The following is a 17,933-nucleotide window of genomic DNA, read 5'->3' on the forward strand; positions in this document are numbered from 1 at the left end:
AAAGAATTATTAGGAACACCTGTTCTATTTCTCATTAATGTGATTATCTAGTCAACCAATCACATGGCAGTTGCTTCAATGCATGTAGGGTTGTGGTCCTGGTCAAGACAATCTCCTGAACTCCAAACTGAATGTCAGAATGGGAAAGAAAGGCGGGCTACAACAGCAGAAGACCCCACCGGGTACCACTCATCTCCACTACAAATAGGAAAAAGAGGCTACAATTTGCACGAGCTCACCAAAATTGGACTGTTGAATACTGGAAAAATGTTGCCTGGTCTGATGAGTCTCGATTTTTGTTGAGACATTCAAATGGTAGACTCCGAATTTGGCGTAAACAGAATGAGAACATGTATCCATCATGCCTTATTACCACTGTGCAGGCTGGTGGTGGTGGTGTAATGGTGTTGGGGATGTTTTCTGGGCACACTTTAGGCCCCTTAGTGCCAATTGGCCATCGTTTAAATGCCACGGGCTACCTGAGCATTGTTTCTGACCATGTCCATCCCTTCATGACCACCATGTACCCATCCTCTGATGTCTACTTCCAGCAGGATAATGCACCATGTCACAAAGCTCGAATTATTTCAAATTGGTTTCTTGAACATGACAATGAGTTCACTGTACTAAAATGGCCCCCACAGTCACCAAATATCAACCCAATAGAGCATCTTTGGGATGTGGTGGAACTGGTAGCTTCGTGCCCTGGATGTGCATCCCTCAAATCTCCATCAACTGCAAGATGCAGCCAACATTTCTAAAGAATGCTATTAGCACCTTGTTGAATCAATGCCACGTAGAATTAAAGCAGTTCTGAAGGCAAAAGGGGGTCCAACACCGTATTAGTATGCTGTTCCTAATAATTCTTTAGGTGAGTGTATATTAGGAACTTGAGCATGACAAAGGGGGAACTGCTTGACACAGACATTATGAAATATATACAGGGACTTTTTTTTCAGTATCATGTCTGTAACGTTTAGATGTATTTTTCCATACCATTATGCTTCTGATTGGTTGCTTTAATAAATACGTGTGATTGGACATATTAAAATTGATGGCTAAAGGGGTGGTGGTTAGACCAACAATGTACAACTAATAAAATTGACTCTACAAGCATTGCCCGTCACAGAATCCTTTAACCAGCAAAGTTCCTGGGTCTTTGATTCTTAGGTCGACTGCATCCGCTGGCACATGGGGAGAACTTATTAAGCAATTTGAATTTCACAGACAAATGAGGTGTAGTCCCCTAGTTTGGGACTTGTTCTAAATTGCAGTGATCATGGTGGTGGATTACTGATGGACGAACATCGGCAGGGATGATTCGCAAACAAATTTTAGCGAACCGCAAGTTTGTGGCGGGCCCCATTCACTTTAATGGCAGGTGAACCTGAAAAACCTCCAGGTCATATTTGCAAATACTTACTAGAAGTGCACAAATAGTCCCACAGCATAGACAGTGACATACTAGAGAGGGATCAATGACAAAAAAAAATTCCCCCCCAAAATATGTATTAAAAATGCATATTTATGGGGGGAATTTTTTGTCTGTGGAATGCAAGACATTTTTATGCGCCTGAAAGGGAAATTCTCAAAAATGTGCCCTGAAAATTTTTATTGTAGGCCACGGGAGTACAGCCCCTAAAAATTAGGCATTCACCTGACATAAAAGAAATTGTGATTATGTGACTCGAGGTACATTATGCGGTCACTGAATAACAATTTTACTATAGCCTACTATAGCCTACTACTGGAGTACAGGCCCCAAACGATAGGCATTCACCATACAGAAAAGATCAAGTGATTATGTGGCTTGAGGTATATTAGACGGTCATTGGATAACAATTTTACTGCAGGCCAGAGGAGTACAAGCCCCAAATGTTAGGCATTCAATGGACAGAAAATATCAAGTGATTACGTGGCTGGCGGTATATTAGATGGTCATTGGATAACAACTTTACTGCAGGCCAGTGGAGTACAGGTCCCAAACATTAGGCATTCACCGGACAGAAAAGATCAAGCGATTATGTGGCTGGAGGTATATTAGACGGTCATTGGATAACAATTTTACTGCAGGCCAGTGGAGTACATTCCCCAAACATTAGGCATTCACCGTACAGAAAAGAACAAGTGATTATGTGGCAGGAGGTACATTAGGCAGTCACCGTATAACAATTTTACTGTTGGCCAGTTAGATTATATGCCCCAAAACTTATGCATTCATCATACATAAAAGATCAAGTGATTATGTGGCTGGAGGTATATTAGATGGTCATTGGATATCAATTTTACTGCAGGTCAGTACAAATACATGTCAAATACATATGTTTAAAAGAACTAAAAATATAAAATTGGATTAAAAACATAGCAAACGAAATCCCCCCTCTTGAATAAACCCCAAATGATAATAGGTGAAATTCGATAACACGTGGTCGTCACAGGTGCTGAATTCCTCCGAGGCCCCAACAATTAGGCATTCACTGTACAGAAAAGATCAAGTGATAATGTGGCTGGAGGTATATTAGATGGTCATTGGATACCAATTTTACTTCAGGCCAGTGGAGTACAGGCCGCAAACATTAGGCATACACCGGACAGAAAAGGCCTTTTATGCTGCTGTATTTACATAAGACCGGGACCATTCTTTGTTCTGGGTAATGGCGGATATGTGTGGGCTGGCATGAGGAACTTCAATTAAACGTGGTCGTCACAGGTGTTAAATTCCTCTGAGATCCATGCCTCATTCATTTTTAGAAATGTGAGGTAGTCCACACTGTCATGAGCTAGACGAGTGCACTTATCGGTCACGATCCTCCCTGCTGCGCTGAATGTCCTTTTCAGACAGGACACTCGACTAGGGGCAAGGCATGAGTTCCATGGCAAATTTTGCCAGCTCTGGCCACAGGTCAAGCCTGCACACCCAGTAGTCCAGGGGTTCCTCGCTTCTTAGAGCGTCCTCATCGGCCGTTAACCTGATGTAGTCGGACACTTGTCGGTCTAGGGTTTCCCAGAGGCTGGATCCAGAGGGCGGCTTTCGATGAGTTGGCTGCAAGAATGATCTCATATCCAAAATGACCAACACATCTTCAAACCGCTCTCTTCTTGCATGCACAGTAGGATTGGTACCTGCAACTGTTTCTCTGTGGGTGGAAATTCCTCTGCCAGCGCCTGCAACAGCAGAATGCAGCATCTCTCGCAGCAAGGCCTGGGAATGTTGCATTGTGACAGCCCTCTATGATGCTGGTAACATGTCCGCCATTTTGTTATAGTTCTGGGTGTCTAAGTACGTTGCCACCCAGTACTGGTTCTTGCCCTATATATTTTTTATACGTGGGTCCCTCTTCAAACACATATGAACGTACACGTACTAAACTGCTTCATACCCATAGCGGTGCCCCTGAGTTGGTGGTAAATCCGGTTGTCAAACAGAAAAAAATTGCTGGAGAGAACAAAATACAACAGTTCCAGAATAAAGATATTATGCATCATGTACTGTTGACCTCTCATCTTAAGAAAATGACTAGTGGCCTCCAAGCCTTTTATATGCGGAATAGAGGAGTAGGGTGCCTCTACATCAATGGAGGGCAAGAACTAATGTGGTTCTACACAGATGTCCTCAAGTTTAGCTAGAAGTTCTCCTGTGTCCCTCACATAAGAGGGTAATGACTGTACAAACAGGTGCAGCACTTGGTCTACATAAATGCCACAAATTTGTGATAGACTGCCCACTCCAGAGACAATCGTCGTTCCCTTAATGAGGGAGGTCCCCTTGTGGACCTTCGGTAAACAATAGAAGGTAGCTGTTACTGGATGACGAGGATAGAGGAAATCTAATTCCTCATTACTGATCAAACTAGCGGTTTGAGCTTGCTGTAAAATGTGTTGTAATGTCCCCTGAAGTCTAACCGTATGGGCAACCTGTTCTGATTAATCCCCGCCGCGCCACAATCGCATTTTAAACCCATGACGTACCGGTACGTCATGTGTCCTTCTGGACCCGGGAAACATGCCGTACCAGTACGTCATGTTTCCTTAAGGGGTTAAGAGCGGGATACCCACTGGTCAATACCTCAGATTGAAACGTAATTGTTCAGAAAAAGCTGACTTCAAATGCCAGGCAAGGGACCTGAGAAATAGGTTTCAGTAAAGGGGGTATCCCGACAAGACTTTGAGATTGGCTTACCAACGCACACAGGAACGCACACGTACTGAACTGCTTCATCCTATGACACGCGTAGTGCAAAAATCACAAGACACTATTCGAGTCATAGGAACTTACGATACGGCTGCATCTGAAGTCAAAAGGGTCCTAGAACACCACTGGGATACATTACTGATCTTGCAGTGGTCCTCAGTCCTTTTTTTTCAGTGACCTTCAGGAGGGGCCACAATCTAAGGGATAGATTGGTGCACAGCCATTTTAATCCCCCAGAGAGATCTCGTACATGGTTGGATGTACCATTGACGGGTTGTTACAGATACGGCCATTGCAGTTTCTGTGACTACCTTTCACAGGGTAAATCTTTTAGAGGTAGACCTAATGATACAGTTTATCACATACGAGACTTTATCAATTGCTGTACAACTGGCATCATTTATTTACTTACATGTGTCTGTGTGGTCTGCGTTGTGTTGGCAAGACCTTTAGAGAACTGCGCAAACGTATGTGTGAACACATCAGTGACATAAGTAACAACAGGGACACTCCCATAGCGCAATATTTACCGACTTTTCACAACGGCCGTGTTTCATCGGTCAGTTTTATGGCCATTGAACACATTAGAAAGCCACAACGAGGCGGGGACTGGGACAAGCACATCCTCCAAAAAGAATGTTGGTGGACTTTCACACATATCCGCCATTACCCCCTATGGCCTCAACGAGCAATTAAACTTTGGTTGTTTTTTTATGATCGCCCCCATATGGCCTGCTATATGCGATTATACACCCTGGCCACATCCTGGTGTTTCTGGGTATTTCTGTTTGTTCATTGGTCTTCTATTTTGTCAATTAATAACTCTTCTTTATGGTCTGCTTAGAAGGGCATTATATATACTTTTTTTTCCCTCAGCATATATGGAGTTGGAGGGCTGGAGCTGTAGTCTCTTAAACTCATTGTGAGGTATTTCTCCCCCCCCCCACCTTCTATTGTTAATACAGGGTTTATGCCCTTCCTTTTTGGTCACATATTTTATTGGTGACCAATAGGGGGCACCCTCCGTATTGTGCCACACTGTATACATTGTTATTTGTTCTATGGCACATATATACGGCGGTGAGGATATATTTTCTTCATCTGTTATTGTTTACCACGTCTCGGATGTCTTACATGAGTTTGGAGTAAATACCAGCCTCTAGGTATCGCTGCCGTATTACACGCATGCGCGGTCACATGACCGCTAGACTCCCGTACACGTGACCGCGAGAGTGCCGTCGCATCCTCTGATGTCACCAGCCAGCGCCCGGTCACATGATGCAGATGTCACTGCTGGTATGCTCTCCACCAGGCCCTTCTGTTTAACTAATGGGGCTGCCGTATTTTGCGCATGCACGGTCACGTGACCGCTATACTTCTGATCACGTGGCCTCGAGAGTGCCATTGCATCCTCCGACGTCATCAGCTGGCGTCCGGTCACATGACACGGACGTCGCTACAGGTATGCATTTCACCTGGCCCCTCTGCCTATTTAATGGGCTGCACAGCCTCAGATGCCGCTGGACTATCCATCTAGGTGGACACCATTGCCATGGCGACCAAGCAGTAAGTTGCCATTTCCCCCATCTTCTTCTATGGTCATTATTTTCATGTGGTCTTTTTTGTTATGTTTTAAGCCATACTGCCAGCTGCGGGTACCATCAACATGCCCCGTGTCCCCTGAAGAATCTAGGGGCTCATATTGAGGAAACGCGTTGGGACACCCTTATTTTATATTCACAAGCCTACTATTATAAGCTTTTTAGCCTATACCCATCTTTCATCCCCACATTTGGTATACGGTCCTGTTAGTCGCTGTTTAGGGCCTTAACAGGGTGTCCGGCGTAGGACCAGAGTTCCAGCCGGGGCCACCCCTTGCGGGGCTTTTTGGACCCAGTTCCAAGAATTTACTTGTAGGGTGAACTAGGCCAAGTAGGGTCTCCTTAGGGTCAGTGTACACACTGTACCACCCTCTTCTTTCATCCTTTATCTTGGCTCTAGTCACCCGCTAGTCCACCACAGGTGCCTGCATTGACATCCTCAGCACTCTTTTGGGATCCCATAATTGTATTTTGGGTCATTAGCTTAGTGCTCTTTCTGTGTTATGCATGGTGTGGGCACCTATCCTATTTCTGATGGTCCTATTGAAGCTCCATACGATCTTACATTTGTGACTAAATGAGCTTCTATATTACCACCACTTACACGTTTGTTTTTTCTGTAGGGGCCTTTTTACCCTTATATTTATTAAAAGTGAAGTTTTATTCAGTAATTTCCCCCCTTCTAGAACTTATTTTTCAGCCTTGGAGCAGTATTCAGGAAAGGCTTTACTTGCCTACCCTGACTGACCTACCTTAATTTGACATGGTGAGACATGGGTCACGGCAGCCGGCCAGCTCTACCAAAAAATTTAGTGATGTCTCTTCTGATGTAGACATTCTATTTTCTTCTGTTTGGCCCAGACCACCATGACAAATTATCATAGCCATATCTTATTTCTGCAGAACTGAAGTTGCCACACAGACATCATAGATTCTTCGCTTTTCCATCCTCCTCCTTACCTTCTTAACAAAACCTCCCCATCCTGTGCCTAAACAGTGTTATCCTGCTGTCACCCTCTATATTGTGTCCATTGTGCTTCCCAATGCCCCCAGATACTATACTGATGAAAAATAGTGCCCCCAGTAGTACTAATGCCCCCTAAAATACTACCCTTAAAAATAATGCCTATATAGTGCCTCTAGTATAGTAATAATGCCCCATAGTACCTCCTGCAATAATGCCCCCTATAGTACCCTTAGTAATAATAAGATCCCCTAAAATTCATCCATAGTGCCCCATTTTCTCTAGTAATGACCCCTATAGTGAAAATGTATAAAAAAAATGCTATCTGCAGTGCCCCAGTATTAAAATGTCCCCAGTGCCTCCAATAATAGTCCCATAGTGCCCCTAGTATTAACAATGCCTTTAGTGATGCCCCCTGTAGCACCCCAGTATTAAAAGTCGCCAGTAATGTCCCATCGTCTGTCCTCAGTATTAAAAATTCCCCCACAATGCCCCCCTAGTAATTTCCACCAGTAATGGCCCCACAGAGCTCCACTCAGCTATGCCCCCCCCCCCATCAAGCAACAGAGGAATTTTGTGCATGGTTAGTGGCATCTCTGACTCCATCCAACACCTGTCTGTAAAGGACATGCTCAATATTACCCAGTCCCTTTAGTGCCCCTACACAGTAGTTATGTCCACCAAAGACATGTTTGGATGGACATTATATTCATTGTTACCAAACATGCAGGAGAATGCAGTACCACATACCTATTTCATACAGTAGTGTATCTCCTGATTAAACACTTCATACCCACCATCTTCTCAATTCAGACCAAATTACCATGATGAATTCTAGTGAGCTTGTCTTGTCTCTGCAGAGTTTGCCACACAGACATATTAGTTAATTGACTTTTCCATCATCCCCCCTCCTGTTGACTCTATCTTCCTTCTACACCCAATATTATGCCCCCAAATCCTATACTGCAGAAAAAAATAGTGCTATACAGATAGAACCCCCTGCTCCATAATAATAAACAACAAACCCCCAAACCAGTAAATATAATGTTCTCCCATATCAGAGTGTCCTCTTTATTATCAGTGACCCCAGACACCTGGTTGGGTAAGAAGCACATTAGTAGCATAGTAACATAGCTTATAAGGCGGAAAAAAGACATCTGTCCATCTAGTTCAGCCTGTTATCCTGCAAGTTGATCCAGAGGAAGTAAAAAAAAAAACTGTGAGGTAGAAGCCAATTTTCCCCACTTTAGGGGAATGTAATAAGATTATGAAAACCAATAGATGGCGCTAGGGAGTTATGAATAGCGCCCTCTATTGGTTTTACAGTCTTATCACAAGACAAATATTCTTGTCAGAAGACTATGAAACCAATAGAGGGCGCTATTGAGTTATGAACAGCGCCCTCTATTGGTTTTACAGTCTTATGACAAGTCTAATATTCTTGTCAGAAGACTATGAAACCAATAGAGGACGCTGTTCATAACGCAATAGCGCCGTCTATTGGTTTCATAGTCTTCTGACAAGAATATTAGACTTGTCATAAGACTGTAAAACCAATAGAGGGCGCTGTTCATAACTCCATAGCGCCCTCTATTGGTTTTCATAATCTTATGACAGCTGAAAAACAAGGCAGATTCTGCTCATTTGCATTTTTTTCACATAATCCCATGTTTATGCAAATATGTTTTTACATGACAAAACTGTATAGAAAGGTTATTGAATATTATGTTAGGACAATAGGAAACCTTTTTGTCACCCTCATGATATTGATCTAGGTGTGCAGGTCCACCCAAGACATCCAACAGATGCAAAATAACTGAGGTTTTCTGGTTCTCAGTCAGATGAGAGCTGGTTTGGAATATCTCATAGTGAACAAGGATGCCATTGTAAGGTATGCTGACTGTTATCTGTCTCATGGATAGATTGGGCACATACCTGGCTTTTGGCATATAGCCTTTGTGTGGTTGTCTATTGTATTTCATACGTAATAGGAGTCTAAGATGCATTCAGCTACCCTTGTAATACTGTTTCCAAGCCATTTTGATGGGGTGTCCATCAATTTCTAGCTTTTTATTATAAACACGACACCCTCTTCTCTTCCCAGCCTGGTTGTCTCCCATTGACTTCCATTATACTCGGGTGCTCGGCCGAGCACATGAATATAGCAATGTTTTTGGGCCGAATACTTTGGTGCTCGCTCATCACTAATAGCCTATAATATTATTACACTCCAAAAATACATCCAGGCCCCTCTTAAACTCTTTTAGTCAACTCACCATCACCACCTCCTCAGGCAGAGAGTTCCATATTCTAACTTCCCTTACAGTAAAGAATCCTCTTCTATGTTTAAATAAGTCAATAGCCAGATGCTATAAAGATTCTGTTTATGGCCTATTTTCTAAAATATAACCTTTTTTTTTCTAATTAAAAAATAAACAAAGAAAAAGAAAAAAGTGTGTATGCTTATTTTTTCAAAAAGCCCTTTTAGATATAAAAAAAACATTCAAAGCACATCAGTGTAATTATTCCCTTTTTCACTGACTTTTAGAGGTACCGGGGTTTAGGATCAATTCTGTGTCTAAACAGTTGATTGTGTTATCCTTCACACTATCTTTGTTATCAGGAAATTAATTATTATGTCATTTTACATTGTTTATATATATCACACACAGAAAGTGCCTGTTATGTTGAAGAGTATATCTACTGAAAGATTTAATAGCTGTCTCTTACTTTATCACAAATGGATATCGATTAGTAACAATAGTATCTTATAATTGGCTACTTGCTAGATCACAAGTGCAAATCTCTCCTATGTATTTATGATACATAGGAGAGATTTGCACTTGCGATCTAGCAAGTAGCCAATTATAAAAGATACTATTGTTACTAATATAAGGAATAATAGTCATCGTACTTTGAATGTTTTTATTATCACTAAAAAGGCTTTCTGAAAAAATAAGCATACACACTTTTTATTGTATTTTTTAATTATCAAAAATAAAGGTTACATTATTCTGGGCCAAAAAATAGGTCTTTACTTCTAAAAACTCTTCTATGTTTGTGTACAAACATTCTTTCCTCCAGACGTTGAGGATGTCCCCTTGTCACAGTCACAGTTCTGGGGATAAATAGATGATGGGATAGATCTCTGTACTGACCTCTGATATATTTATACATAGTTATTAGATCTCCCATTACTCGTATTTTTCCTAAAGTGAATAACCCTAATTTTGATAATTTTTCAGGGTACTGTAGTCCACCTATTCCAGTTATTACTTTAGTTGCCCTCCTCTGAACCCTCTTCAGCTCTGTTATGGTTGTCTTGTTCACAGAAACCCAGAAATGTACACGGTACTCCAGGTGTGGTCTAACTAGGGATCTATAAAGTGGCAGGGCAAGGTTCTCATCACGGGCATCTATGTCCCTTTTGATGCAACACATTATCTTATTGGCCTTGGCAGCAGCTGCCTGACACTGGTTTCTACAGCTTAGTTTGCTGTTCACTCAAATTCCTTGGTCCTTTTCAATGTCAGTTAGGACTCATGCACACGGCCGTTGTTTTGGTGGCTCGGATGTGGATCCATTCACTTCAATGGGGTCGCAAAAGATGCAAACTGCACTCCATGTGCTGTCCGCATCCGTTGCTCCGTTCCATGGTCCGCAAAAAAATATATAACCTGTCCTATTCTTGTCCGCGCTTTGCGGACAAGAATAGGCAGTTATATTAAAGGCTGTCCATGCCATTCTGCAAATTGCAGAATGTACACAGACGCCATCCATGTTTTGTGGATCTGCGATTTGCATACCTCAAAACACACAATGGTTGTGTGCATGTAACCTATCCCAGTGTTTTACTATTTAGTATGTACTGGTGTATTTTTCATTTCCTTTTGCATAACTTTACATTCAGGAGCAAAAAGGCACAATCAGGGCAGCAAGGCACCTTGGGGCCACCAAGATGTCTGTTGACATGGTACAGCATGTTTTGTTTTTGGCAAAGAAGAAGCTTTGACTCAGCAAAAAGCACCTGGTGGCACAGAGGGCACATAGCTGCACCAAAGAGCACATTGCAGCAAAAAGTCTTTGCTGTCATGTGCTCTTTGCTGCCATGTTCAGTGCACATTGCTGCCAAGCCTTCCATATCATTTCAGTAAGAGTAGATGGTGCTAGACAGCAAAGACCACATGGCAAGGAACAGCCATGTGATATAGAGGGCTCAGAGGGGAAAGTTAATAGCAAAAAGGGTATAATTTAGATTTTTTGCAGCAGCAGGCATCAGTAGGATTCACCTTAACCTGCCCCACCTTAACCTGCCCCACCTTAACCTGCAGAACTGTTTGCAGGACCAGGTCAGGATCATCACTTCTCACTGTTCTGCGAACCTGCTAAAATGTTATCGAACAGTTTGCCAGAAATGGAGAGAACCAGCTGGATCCCACACTTGTATTGATTGTTTGTTCAACTGATAACACCACCAATATTGTAGTTTCAGAAAACCTGTTTAATTATTATGCAACGTAAGTTAGGAGTGTTCAATGATACTGATGAAGAACATTTACAGTTGTTTCGTTATTTATTTTTTCAATTAATTGAGTAAATTGTATCTTCTCATTTTGACAGATTAAGTGTCGGAGGGCCTCCAGTAAGTGATAGATTAACAAGGTAACCTATATAAATTTTGACTGGTAAGGTATAAAGGGGTTTTCCGGTTACACAAAAAAAAAAAATATAACACCAGCATTCAGCCTTAAAGCGGTTGCCCAGACATACCCTTATTTTCACCCAGGCAGCCCCCCTGACTTGAGCATCGGACCAGTTCATGCTCTGATGCTCTCCTTTGCCCTGCGCTAAATTGTGCAGGGCAAAGACATTTTGTTGAGTTCTGGTGATGAACCAGGCTCTCCATAGGGCTGCCAGGAAGCACCGATGGGCAGGTTTTAGCACTGCCCTAGAGTGTAAAACGGCTAGGGCAGCGCTAAAGCCTGCCCATCAGAGTCAGTGACATCACCAAACACACTGCTGGGCGGAAGCCTCTGTCCGGCAGTATGTTATTGTAAATAAAAGATCGCTTGCCCTTCGCAGGGCAAGGGAGCGCATCAGAGCATGAAATGCTCCGATGCTAACATCAGGGGGGCTGCCTGGGTGAAATTATGGGTATGTCCGGGTTCAGAGCTGAACCCGGACAACCCCTTTAAGTCAGATAAAGTTCTAAGCGCATTTTGACTCCAGCATAATTGCAAGCCGCACCCTGTGTTTACATACCAGCGTGTGATTTACAGGGAGCCTCTGTAACATCACGCCTCTGCCTCTCCTTCCTCTCTCAGCTGGAACATCACAGATCCAAGAAGGGCCTGGCCACTTCATTAATATTCACTTCAGTGTTTATGGGTTGGGGGAGGGTCCCTCTTCCAGCACATAAACTTTAGAGTCCGGTGTTGGGCGACAAAAAAGGCTACAGCTACATGATGACATTTGTTGCAGCAATGTTCTGTGACATTTTGTATAATGATAGCCAATACTACAAATGCGACGAGACAGTTGCAACCTCTCTAGAAGTCTAGTAACTACAACCTGTGATATTATTACACTCCAGAAACACATCCAGGCCCCTCTTGAACTCTTTTAGTGAATTCACCATCACCACCTTCTCTGGCAGAGAGTTCCATACTGCTCTTACAATAAAGAATCCTCTTCTATGTGTAAGGGATCGCTCTCTCTCAGGGGGTTGAACTTACAGACTTCTTTGCAGACAATAGGATTTAGTGTCCAAACTAATGCTTTATTGTGGCACTTTAGCACCCGCACGAACATCAGCATCAAAACAAACACCTGCCCGTTTGGGCTCTAACTAATGCAAAGTTCGGTTCCCTGACTCACCTCTAAGCACAGCTTATACACAGGGTCCCAAGGTGCAGGCCTTAGCAGATTCGCTCACGGAACACAAGTCCAGATAGGGAAGAGATCCGGCTACACATAACCTTGTGGCCCCTCAGCCCTCCTGGCTGAGACCACCCAGAGCCTCACTAAGCTTTTGCTTCCAAGTCCTCTCCACTGACTTACACACAGAGGGTTGGTTTTACCCCTCCTTGATTACAGCAGGCCTCACCTGCGATCACCACCGGCAAACGACAACACACATACTGGAAGGGTATGGACGAGCATATCCCACTACCAAACCTATCCACCAGTCCAAATAAAATCCGGCCCAGAACAAACTGTAAACAAAACTGTCTCCGCAAACTATGCTTTGCTGAAACCCATGCAGATTCCTGGATTCTATTTATCTCACCCATCTGAGGTATCTGGGTGGGATATACACGCCTTCCAGCACTTATACTGTTCACATCACCACATATGTTTGGATAGAAACCTTCTTTCCGCTAGACACAGATGATGTTCCTAAACGCAGATGGTAACAGTAACAAGAAAATTGCAACTTTTACCAAAAAAGATGGAAAGTAAAAATATTTTTTTTTCTGCCATAGCGTTTACATTACTGTAAAACTTATTCTACAGGTCTCAGTAAGATTTGAACCCCAGACCTTCTATACAGTAGACAGCGGCCAAACCCACTTTTTTGTAAAAAAAAAAAAGCTTGGCTGTAACAGTGAGCAATAGTATAGATCATACCAGTGTATTACTGTACTGTGCCGGCAGCAGGGAGCGCACGGCGTCATAGCAACCAGTGACGCCGTGCGCTCCTGCTCTCAGGAGGGATCCAGGCCGCGGTTCCACGGCCCGCACACGGCTGTGAAACACGGCCGTGTGCATGGGGCCTTAGGTACAGCATCATTGCAAGCATCATGTCTACAGAGCAGAACACCACCCTGACAGGCTGGTGATGATGTATCTAGAGGACAGAGCCTTAAAAGCCTTGCTACACCTCACATAGAGATGTGATGTCATCAGGACAGGGAACCCAAAAAAAAATAATGTGACCACAGTGGAGTGCACAAAAACAGTGCATTACAGACAAACAATCGCCATTAGCAAGTGTGTTGTTTCCTGTCAATTGATGCTGCAAAAAGCAAAACCGGAATACCCCTTTAACTAACATGCTTGCTGCATGGGTTTAAAAAGTAACAAAAGTTTAGCCAAAAATGTTTGATATTTCATTATAGGCTAACAAATGATCTTCTCACATGCAATACTTACAGTATATTGTTTCTCCGTATTTTCTCTGTACTATAATTAGATTTTTAGTTTTTATGCTGAGGTATTATGCAAACATGTCTCTCTCTAATACATTAAAAATATTAAAATGGATCAGAATGTTGTCTCAGAATTGGTCAAACTCTTTTAAAAAAAAAAAAAATAACTACTACAAAGCTGATAAAACACACAAAAGGAAATGTATAATAAATATCCAAAGTGGAAAAAGTGGAATAGACGGCTCTACTATTCAGGCAAATGATAGAGGTGCAAAACTGCTAGACCTGACTCACCCAGTCAGAAGCATAAAATTAAAGAAAATAAACGGATAAGCAGGCACACTCTGATTTGGGTCAGTCTATTAATTTATTTACAGGGAGTGCAGAATTATTAGGCAAATGAGTATTTTGACCACATCATCCTCTTTATGCATGTTGTCTTACTCCAAGCTGTATAGGCTCGAAAGCCTACTACCAATTAAGCATATTAGGTGATGTGCATCTCTGTAATGAGAAGGGGTGTGGTCTAATGACATCAACACCCTATATCAGGTGTGCATAATTATTAGGCAACTTCCTTTCCTTTGGCAAAATGGGTCAAAAGAAGGACTTGACAGGCTCAGAAAAGTCAAAAATAGTGAGATATCTTGCAGAGGGATGCAACACTCTTAAAATTGCAAAGCTTCTGAAGCGTGATCATCGAACAATTAAGCGTTTCATTCAAAATAGTCAACAGGGTCGCAAGAAGCATGTGGAAAAACGGAGCAAAATAACTGCCCATGAACTGAGAAAAGTCAAGCGTGCAGCTGCCTTGGCCACTTGCCACTTGCCACCAGTTTGGCCATATTTCAGAGCTGCAACATCACTGGAGTGCCCAAAAGCACAAGGTGTGCAATACTCAGAGACATAGCCAAGGTAAGAAAGGCTGAAAGACGACCACCACTGAACAAGACACACAAGCTGAAACGTCAAGACTGGGCCAAGAGATATCTCAAGACTGATTTTTCTAAGGTTTTATGGACTGATGAAATGAGAGTGAGTCTGGATGGGCCCGTGGCTGGATTGGTAAAGGGCAGAGAGCTCCAGTCCGACTCAGACGCCAGCAAGGTGGAGGTGGAGTACTGGTTTGGGCTGGTATCATCAAAGATGAGCTTGTGGGGCCTTTTCGGGTTGAGGATGGAGTCAAGCTCAACTCCCAGTCCTACTACCAGTTTCTGGAAGACACCTTCTTCAAGCAGTGGTACCGGAAGAAGTCTGCATCCTTCAAGAAAAACATGATTTTCATGCAGGACAATGCTCCATCACACGCGTCCAAGTACTCCACAGCGTGGCTGGCAAGAAAGGGTATAAAATAAGAAAATCTAATGACATGGCCTCCTTGTTCACCTGATCTGAACCCCATTGAGAACCTGTGGTCCATCATCAAATGTGAGATTCACAAGGAGGGAAAACAGTATACCTCTCTGAACAGTGTCTGGGAGGCTGTGGTTGCTGCTGCACGCAATGTTGATGGTGAACAGATCAAAACACTGACAGAATCCATGGATGGCAGGCTTTTGAGTGTCCTTGCAAAGAAAGGTGGCTATATTGGTCACTGATTTGTTTTTGTTTTGTTTTTGAATGTCAGAAATGTATATTTGTGAATGTTGAGATGTTATATTGGTTTCACTGGTAAAAATAAATAATTGAAATGGGTATATATTAGCTTTTTGTTAAGTTGCCTAATAATTATGCACAGTAATAGTCACCTGCACACACAGATATCCCCCTAAAATAGCTAAAACTAAAAACAAACTAAAAACTACTTCCAAAAATATTCAGCTTTGATATTAATGAGTTTTTGGGGTTCATTGAGAACATGGTTGTTGTTCAATAATAAAATTAATCCTCAAAAATACAACTTGCCTAATAATTCTGCACTCCCTGTATATTTCAGGTGATTGTGAGGTCTTTTTAGTAGATAATGTATAATATAGCAAAATATGAAAAATAGAACTAGTAAAATTATAGAAATAGAATTAGATATATGTCCTTTTTAATAGATAGTAAAAGTTGTAGGAATAATGGTTAAAAAATGTAGAAATAAGTGGGTCACCGCTAGATAGTTGCCACCTGGTAGAGGGTAATTAAACGGCTTCTGTCACCCCACTAAAGTCATATTATTTTTTTTACCTAGTTACATTCCTTATAGCGCGATATATGAGAATATAATGTTGTCACTTACTTTCATTCGGCCGTTTCTTGAGAAAACTAATATATGCAAATCTGGTCTCTACTAGCAAGTAGGGCGTCTACTTGCTGGTAGCCGCCGCAAAAAAATGCCCCCTCGTTGTTTTGATTGACAGGGCCAGCCGTGATCTCCTCCTCCGGCCGGCCCTGTCAGTATTTCAAAAATCACTCGCCTCTGTTCATTCGGCGCAGGCGCTCTGAGATGAGGAGGCTCGTCTCCTCAGAACTCCCTCAGTGCACCTGCGCCGATGACGTCTTCTCTTTCGGTGATGTCATCGGCGCAGGCGCACCGAGGGAGTTCTCAGGAGACGAGCCTCCTCATCTCAGAGCGCCTGCGCCGAATGAACAGAGGCGCGCGATTTTTTAAATACTGACAGGGCCGGCCGGAGGAGGAGATCACGGCTGGCCCTGTCAATCAAAACGACGAGGGGGCGGTTTTTTGCGGCGGCTACCAGCAAGTAGACACCCTACTTGCTGGTAGAGACCGGATTTGCATATTATAAAACTTCGTTTTCTCAAGAAACGGCGGAATGAAAGTAAGTGACAACATTATATTCTCATATATCGCGCTATAAGGAATGTAACTAGCCCAAAAAAAAAAAAAGACTTTAGTGGGGTGACAGAAGCCCTTTAATGCGCTAATAAATTTGAAAATGATTCTTCTTGTTCATAAAGTTTTTCATAAAGCAGTCTTTCATAAAACAGTAGCCACTGGACGGAGGATAAATAGAGGGTAAATAGTGCGCTTTTATACTTATATCTCCATGTATAAGGTAGTCTTTCATAAGGTGATGTTCGCTGGATAGGAGATAAATGCTAAATAATGCGCCTTTATATACTTATGTCTCCTTTTTATATAATCATCGCTGCTAGGTAGAGGATAAATGGTGCGCCTTGTAAATATGTGTCACTGTCTGTTCAGTCGACTTTCATAAAACAGCGGGCATGTACAGTACAGACCAAAAGTTTGGACACACCTTCTCATTCAAAGAGTTTTCTTTATTTTCATGACTATGAAAATGGTAGATTCACACTGAAGGCATCAAAACTATGAATTAACACATGTGGAATTATATACATAACAAAAAAGTGTGAAACAACTGAAAATATGTCATATTCTAGGTTCTTCAAAGTAGCCACCTTTTGCTTTGATTACTGCTTTGCACACTCTTGGCATTCTCTTAATGAGCTTCAAGAGGTCGTCACCTGAAATGGTCTTCTCGCAGTCTTGAAGGAGTTCCCAGAGATGCTTAGCACTTGTTGGCCCTTTTGCCTTCACTTTGCGGTCCAGCTCACCCCAAACCATCTCGATTGGGTTCAGGTCCGGTGACTGTGGAGGCCAGGTCATCAGGCACAGCACCCCATCACTCTCCTTCATGGTCAAATAGCCCTTACACAGCCTGGAGGTGTGTTTGGGGTCATTGTCCTGTTGAAAAATAAATGATGGAATAGCATGCCGCTGCAAGATGCTGTGGTAGCCATGCTGGTTCAGTATGCCTTGAATTTTGAATAAATCCCCATCAGTGTCACCAGCAAAGCACCCCCACACCATCATACCTCCTCCTCCATGCTTCACAGTGGGAACCAGGCATGTAGAGTCCATCTGTTCACCTTTTCTGCGTCGCACAAATACACGGTGGTTGGAACCAAAGATCTCAAATTTTGACTCATCAGACCAAAGCACAGATTTCCACTGGTCTAATGTCCATTCCTTGTGTTCTTTAGCCCAAACAAGTCTCTTCTGCTTGTTGCCTGTCCTTAGCAGTGGTTTCCTAGCAGATATTCTACTATGAAGG

General features: G+C 42.6%; 1 protein-coding gene across 4 annotated transcripts in view; it reads left to right on the top strand.

The window, feature by feature from the left end:
* DCAF6 (DDB1 and CUL4 associated factor 6) overlaps nt 1–17,933 on the top strand; it is a 1,153,281-nt gene that overhangs the window by 847,006 nt on the left and 288,342 nt on the right. For 3 of the 4 annotated variants that reach the window (XM_044288252.1, XM_044288251.1, XM_044288254.1), the window contains one exon: nt 11,378–11,419. The exons of the other annotated variant lie outside the window; for it this stretch is intronic. In XM_044288252.1, coding sequence (XP_044144187.1) covers nt 11,378–11,419 — 42 coding nt within the window. The remainder of the gene's footprint in view (nt 1–11,377; nt 11,420–17,933) is intronic. 4 annotated transcript variants of the gene reach the window in all.

Source organism: Bufo gargarizans, chromosome 3 (assembly GCF_014858855.1).
Source record: "Bufo gargarizans isolate SCDJY-AF-19 chromosome 3, ASM1485885v1, whole genome shotgun sequence".
Lineage (NCBI taxonomy): Eukaryota > Metazoa > Chordata > Amphibia > Anura > Bufonidae > Bufo > Bufo gargarizans.